Below are 7,028 nucleotides of genomic sequence, written 5' to 3'. Positions count from 1 at the left end.
TGTGGGAGACTCAGTGAGGTACTGGTACATTCAGGGGTGCCACGGAGCACCATGGTAGACATACAACCCCAGTAAAGGGAGCTTGTGGGACCTAGTAGACAGGCTAAGCATTATGATGGGAAATGCAATTTTCTTTAACTCTGTGGTACCGTGACAATTCGGAGAATGAGTTGCTTCAGGTAAGGCACAAGCTTGCAGCGTGTGCTGTTAGCTGTCAAGTGGGACTAGCTATGCTTTGGATGCGTGCTGTCCTAACGGTGGGATCCATCAGCTTCTCTTCTTTTAGCACTTTTGTGTTTACACGTGTTGTTGTTCTTTTTTTGGGTGGGTGCTTTTGTTGTATCAGTGCTTAAAAGAAGGTTTCCATCACGACTGCCAGCGGCACCAGGCTGGGATGAAGAAGGAGCCCGGTTTTTGCGGTGTGGGTAGAACAGCCATAGCGGTAGTCTGATTCAGATGCCCTCGAGCAGGACGGATTCCTTCTCTAACCGTAGAGGAAGGGCAGCACCTAGTGGGAGTGAACCATATTGCAGTTAATAAGTGGAGAGGGCTCCAAAGTATTGCTAACACGACCCAAATACCTGACAAAGAGAAATCATACAGTCACGGAACCGTTTGAGCTGGAAGGGACCTTTAAAGACCATAGTCCAGCTCGCTTGCAATGAACAGGGACATCTGCAGCTAGATCATGTCTCTCAGAGACTTTTAGTTACAGAAAGTAGAAGTAAACACATTACCATATTCAAGTTCTTCCTGGGAAACTTAACAAAGAAAGAACGCATTTTATCCTTCTTCTGAACGAAAAGTAGTGGTTTGCAGTTTATTATTTCTTCAAGTCTGTGCTGTGCTGTGTGCATTACTTTGTTTAGAAAATGTCTGATTAGATATGATTGAATTGTTTTAGAGTTTAGTACTGAATTCAGTAAAATATGTAGCCTCCTGCATAAAAACAACAAAAGGACTACTGATCTGAAGCGCAGGCTCAGCTATGCTCATTGAAGCCTCACAATCTTGCTTTTAGGATGCAAGAAAAAGGATATGTTAGTTAGCTGGAACTGCATGTCCTAGGAAGCCCAACTGCTATGAAAATACAGATGTTCAAGTGCGAATGACATTGAAGAAGAATCATAGAATAGTTCAGGTTGGGAGAGACCTGATCAAGTGTCAAAACACTCAGCACCTGCCAGAGGGATATGGGACAGTTATGTCATTTTATAATGTGTAGCAATGTGATATTTTACATGCACAACATGTGCAGGTTTTCTCCTGTGCTAAATTACTCAAGGTCCCTGTGGAGCAGTTCTAAGTGTTCTTTCTGTGAGCCTTGGCTCTCAGAAATTAATTTTCAATATCTCTGTGAAATATTTCATTCACATGTTCAAGTCTTCCCTTGGCAGTTTTGCTTTCTGTGAATAAATAGCATTCTTACCCAGCTTCTACCGCAGTACTGACAGAAAGACAATCAGACCTTTGCAAACATGAGTAGAGGCTACATCAGTCTTCTGCATCATCCATCAGCATGGATCAGCAGCCTTATGCTCTGTCCTAGAATCTGACAGTATGAGGATTCAATAAAAGAGTTTCTTCTAATAGGAAAAATGTAACTCATTATCTGTTGGTTTTTTAACACGACTAATTAGGATATCAAAAACAATCTCTACTCCCACTTACTTCCAGCCTGTCTTCCTGTAGGGTCTGTCAGGCTTCAGAATAGCTTTCAGTGAGAAAAAGCACTTGCAAGTGGTAAACGTAAGAGAGCAGGGTGTTGGCAGTCCTTCTCATTACTGGAGGCCCCAGGGTAGGAACTGAAGTCAGGAGTCAAGGCTCAGACAAGGCTGGGAGCGCTTCAGACCCAGAAGACAAGTCTCGAAGGAAGCTATAATCAAAAGACTGGAGTGCTGGTTTGCCAAGGAGCCAGTTAAGAACTGACCCTAAGTCTGTTCCTCTGAGAAGCTAATCACAAGGGCAGTGTCACTCCTGGGCATTAAATCTATCCAAGAGAAAATACTTTTTAAGGAACTTTTTAAAAGTTAGAGGTTTGGCTTAAATCTCTTTCTTATTTATGAAACTGTATTTTAACAGAGGAATTCAAAACGTATTCTTCAAAGATAAAGTAGTTAAGAATAAAGGTGGTGGTGACAGCAACTGTTCCCTTTGGCTCTGGTTATTGGTGTGTTTTTCGGTAATTTAACTCCTTTCAAAATGATACTTGTGGTCAGTGCACGATAAGGAATTCATTTGCTTCGGCTTTTTGCCACTATATGTAATGTAAATGTAAACTGGAATGGTTCACTTTAACAGGCTCAGGAAATGAATGTTTTTCTTTGTTCTCTTTGCATCTTTTTCTGTTGAAATTGATATAAAATTCCTATTTCATTTAATGGAAGAAATGCTGTCATCCTCACCAGGAATGCTTACTGCATCCATTAAAAGAGGAGGGGAAGAAAGCCCCTAGGTGGGAACCCACAGCAGGCACTCTGTGGGTTGGTGATGAAAAATGTGCATGCTATTTTTTGCGCTACTTAAGCTTGTGTCTTCAAATGCGGAACTGTGTGTGTTGGGGTCACACCCTGCTAGTTTCACAGCCCGTCTAAACTAATGAGCAATATTAAATTGGCAAGGAGGGAATGGCTTGACAGAGCTTATTTAGCATGCTAATGTTCATTCAGAGTGTTGGTCCTGAAAGATGCTTTGAATGTGGCAGAGGTGGGCCCGGCTTTTTCCTGGGCTCTGTGATTAAGCATCTGTCCACCAGTCTTCATCTCTTCTGACATACACTGAAACAAAATTAATGATGTCTCATTAGAGACTCGGTGTTCACCTTCCTACCTGGAAGATTAAAGTCAGAATTTAAATGCATAAAAAAAAGACCCTTTATTGTTAGGATGCCCAAACTCGTTTCTGCCTCTTAGGCCTCAGAGTACAGGCCCTCCTTGGTGTGCAGCTCCACAAGGTTTTCTCTGCTCCACATGTGCCGGAAAATAGCCATTCAGTCAGGATCTCTCTGAGGCACACGCCACTTATGGCCATAACCGACGTTCATGTCAGTGGGAACATGTGTGAGTGAAGGCTGTGAGCTCCTCTCTTAGCTCCTGCAAACAGTGTGTCTCAGTTGCGTGGCCATGCCTGGAGGAGCTGCTGGACCTCCTGCTTGCTCACACCCTCTCTGACCCACCATGTAAACTAATGTTGTAGTGAGAACATTTATTTTCACTTACTTGAGAAGGAAAACGATTTGCTGCCTAACTGCTGAACATCTCAGTCTAACAAGTCAATTAGCAGGTCAGCATTTGCTAGCACTGAAGTTGAGCTTGCCAGAACATTTCATTCATGAAGTGCCAGCCCTCATCCTCAGCAGTGTTTCTGAGCTTCCCCTACCACCTGTGCTCCTAGCTCCTTATCTGCTGCAGAACCCAACCTGATTTTCAGCTTGGACTAAGTTTTGTTTCTTGAAACCGAGCTAGAAGAATGTTGGAATCAACTTCATCAGGCGCAGCTGATTGTTCACCAGCTTCCTGATGCCCCATGCTAATGAGATGTTACTGTATAAAGTAGTGAAAAGCAGCTGTTTCTTACCTGTAAATTAAAACTGCAGATCATTTGGAAGTAAGACTGATGAAGCTCTCTTCCTTCTTAGGGAACTTTACTCTATGTATTGTGCTCCATAGTTGGAGACACTAAAATGGGATTCAGTCACTGTGTCTAGGAAATTCTGAATGTGCTTTCCTGTTCCAAGTTTACATAGAGGAATTATCACTCTGCTTTGTAGGGACTTCTTGTAAGATAATATCTGTCTGCAATATCTGTGATTTTCAGTCATCTAAATAAGTTTTAACAAACACCTTATTGCTAAAAATTAACATATTGATGAGCAAGTGTCTGAGAGATGGTCAGGACATTTCAGAAATATATGGAATGAAAAATCAGTGTTCAGATTTAATGAAGTTTTAATGAAGCAAGTATCTAAATTATCAAACAAATCACATCCACTTAATTCCAGCAGTTTGCAGACTCTTTAAGCCCTTGAAGAATATAGGAGTTAGATTTTTAAGATCTCCTCTCTTTGTATCTTAGAATAATGGAATATCCTGAGTTGGAAGGGACTCACAAAAATCAGTAAGTCCTAGTCCTGTATCCAGCTTATCAAATTATCCTATCTTATCAAATGAAAAACAATATCCATAATCATTCATTGCTGGCATGCCCATTAGAGGGACATCCTGGACACTGATAAGACCTGGGCAATCCCTGTGACTCTTGCAAACACCATCTCCCTTGAAGAGCACCCAACTCCTGCAAGCAAGAGGAAGGTAAACTTTAGGGTGTTACACAGCACTTAGACTGAGTCAAAATATTTTTCTTTGAATGACTTTGCTGTGAATCTCAACAGGAAAGGAACAGGACGATACTGAGATTACAGTGCAGCATAAATTTTATTGAATCTAAAGAAGGAATCAAAGCAGTGCATAGTTTAAAGCTGCTACAAAGGCAGCTGGTAAACAGATTGGCAATCGGCTGGCAAACTTCGCCACAATAGGGTGCACGTCTTCCTCCTTCACGTGGCAAGAGGAAGAAGAAGCAGAGCCCTCTCAGCTTGCTTCAGGATGAACCTATGGCACAGGACAGCATGAGACAGCAAGGACTTGTGATGATGAGAAGAAGGCAGGAGAAGAAGAAGACATCTGCTGGCCATGTTTCCAGACAGCACAGGCTGGCACCCTGGCTTCCCTCTCTGCTTTGCAGGAAGGCAGAAGGGTGCTCAGCCCATCTGGAAACCCTGGCCAGCAGCTCCATCCTCAGTCCGGCGCCTGGCTTCCAGCGTCGTCGGGATGCGCTCAGGGGACGTCCACCTCAGCTTTAGCAGGGCAGGCACCTCCTGCCAGAGAACCGGCCACCCAGGCCAGAGATGCCGAAGCCCCCAGAAGAGATGGGCACTCCCTCCTGGCTCAGGATGCTGCCAACAGCAGCAGAGGTGCTGGATCCCACAGCAGTGTTCTGGGGGAAGGAGCTGAGGATGGGACCGGGCAGAGTCACCACCACAGGAGAGGGCTGGATCACCACACGGGAGTCCTGGCACTGCCGCACACAGGGCTCGTTGCAGCTGTTGGCCAGCGGGGTCGGGCCACAGGGACGGCACAGATCGAAGCAGGACATGGCTGTGGGATGGAGGTGTACCTAGGAGAAAGGGCAGGCAAAGCACAGGCAGCATGAGAAGCAGCCTGGTGGCCTGCTCACCAAGAGAGGAGCTACAGGCTGGGGAGAAGGGAGAGGCTGCATGGGGACTGAGAGACGCTTGGGAGTCCAGGTCCCAAGGGCCCCTGCAGTGACAGCCCAAGGCCTTCTCCCTCATCCCCCGACACTGGCAAGCAGAACAGAGCTGGTAGAAGCACCACCAAGGAGTAAGACTCACACCAAGGCCAGAACAGAAGGCAAAGACTCGCTGGAGGCCAGAAGAGAAGGAGGAGAAGCAGAGAAAGAGGACAGTGAGGAGAAGACCACTGCAGCTCACCTTGTTCACCGAGGAGGAGAAGGCAAGAGAAGTGAATGAGGGAGCGTGGTGTTGGACGGGCTTTTATACTGGTCAGAACTGCCCATAGGTCCAGAGGCACCCTTTGCACATACATTATGTGTAACAACAAGCTCATCTTGCATGCAAAACACCACAATTAAAGAAATTTGTGTCTTTTTTTCTGTTCCCTGCAATACTCCCTTTTCATTTCTGTGTTTAGGACATGCCCAGTCTACCACTAAGTCTCCTTTCAAGTGACAGGATTAGAGGCCAAAACATTTCCTGGAGACATGACACGTCAGCACAAGTAGATGATGCAGCCAGTGATGAGCACTGTGTAACCTCAAGAGGGAACAGCAGCCTCCTACCCTCCGGGGCCTTGCTTCAACACTTGTCCTTATGGTTGGGACAGGTCTCCTCCTAACCCTGAAGCTTCACCTGTATTTCCACGTGGGAGGGACGGTATCATCAATCATTCTCTCTAATGCTATAATAAAATCTTAGATTATAGAAGGACTTATTTTGGCAGGCACCTTTAAAGATCATCTAGTCCAACCCCCTGCCATGAGCTGGGACATATGGCAGCAGATCTGGTTTTTCATAATCCATCTAACCTTACTTTGAACATTCCCAGTGCTGGGGCACCCACAACTTCTCTGCACAACCTGTTTTAGTGTCTAATAAAAAAATCTTCTTTAGATCCCTTCTGCATACCTGCAAACTGTTGGCAAAATAAAGATTGCTCTGACTTTTGAATACATGTCTGGGGGCATGGGTAGTAAAACTCAGAAATTATCTTTCCCATATCTGCAGTGAGACGACTGCAGAAGTATATGCTATAAAGTTTTCTAGCTTGAAAAGGGTTACAGCCATGCAAAGGGACCTGTTTATTTGTTTTCACCTTTTAATTTTTCATGTGTGTTGTATATACCTGCCTTTTGCCAAACTGCCATCCTGAAATAATTGAATGCTTTCATTGTTATTGTTTATATTTTTTAATACGAAGTCTTGATTGTGTGAGAATCAATTTCCTTAAATAAAATCCTTTCAAATAAAATGAGGCCAAAAAAAAAAAAAAAAACCACATTTATTCATCTCAGGGAGGTTAAATCACATAGAAAGAAGCTGAGATTGTAGAATGGATCTCAGTGAAGGGGAAGCTTATCTGAGAGGCAGAAGATAAGCGTAAATCCTGCAGTCAAAGTGACAAAGAGGCTTCCAGAATAAGAAAAGATCTCTTTGTAAGTCAAAACTCTCTGTGACTGGCAGTCCAAAAAGTAAAAAGAAAAAATGTAAATTGCCAAGCATAAAGCTTGTTATGGGGGAAAAGGAGAAAGGAAAAAATGAAACCTATAGCTAAGAAAAAGCAAAATAAGTACAGAGAGGATGGATAGCAATTCTTTCTGGATTTGAGCCTTGAACTGCATATTTTCAGTGTTTTAGAGTTACAGTAGTTACATAGCCTTGTCTTTAATATTGTGTATAGATTATAAATGTGGTTATTCAAGAGCTGTCTAAT

The 7,028-nt window shown here is 43.8% G+C and overlaps 1 protein-coding gene across 1 annotated transcript; it reads right to left on the bottom strand.

Annotated features, from left to right (window-relative positions):
* On the bottom strand, positions 4,337–6,312 carry LOC110399106 (feather keratin 1). The gene has a single exon (XM_021397643.1). The coding sequence runs from the start codon at positions 5,152–5,154 to the stop codon at positions 4,858–4,860; it is 297 nt and encodes a 98-aa protein (XP_021253318.1). The 5' UTR covers positions 5,155–6,312; the 3' UTR covers positions 4,337–4,857.

The sequence above is a fragment of the Numida meleagris genome, chromosome 1 (assembly GCF_002078875.1).
Source record: "Numida meleagris isolate 19003 breed g44 Domestic line chromosome 1, NumMel1.0, whole genome shotgun sequence".
NCBI classification, from domain to species: domain Eukaryota; kingdom Metazoa; phylum Chordata; class Aves; order Galliformes; family Numididae; genus Numida; species Numida meleagris.
The sequence above is the reverse complement of the archived record's forward strand: the minus strand, read 5'-3'. Positions and strand labels throughout refer to the sequence as shown.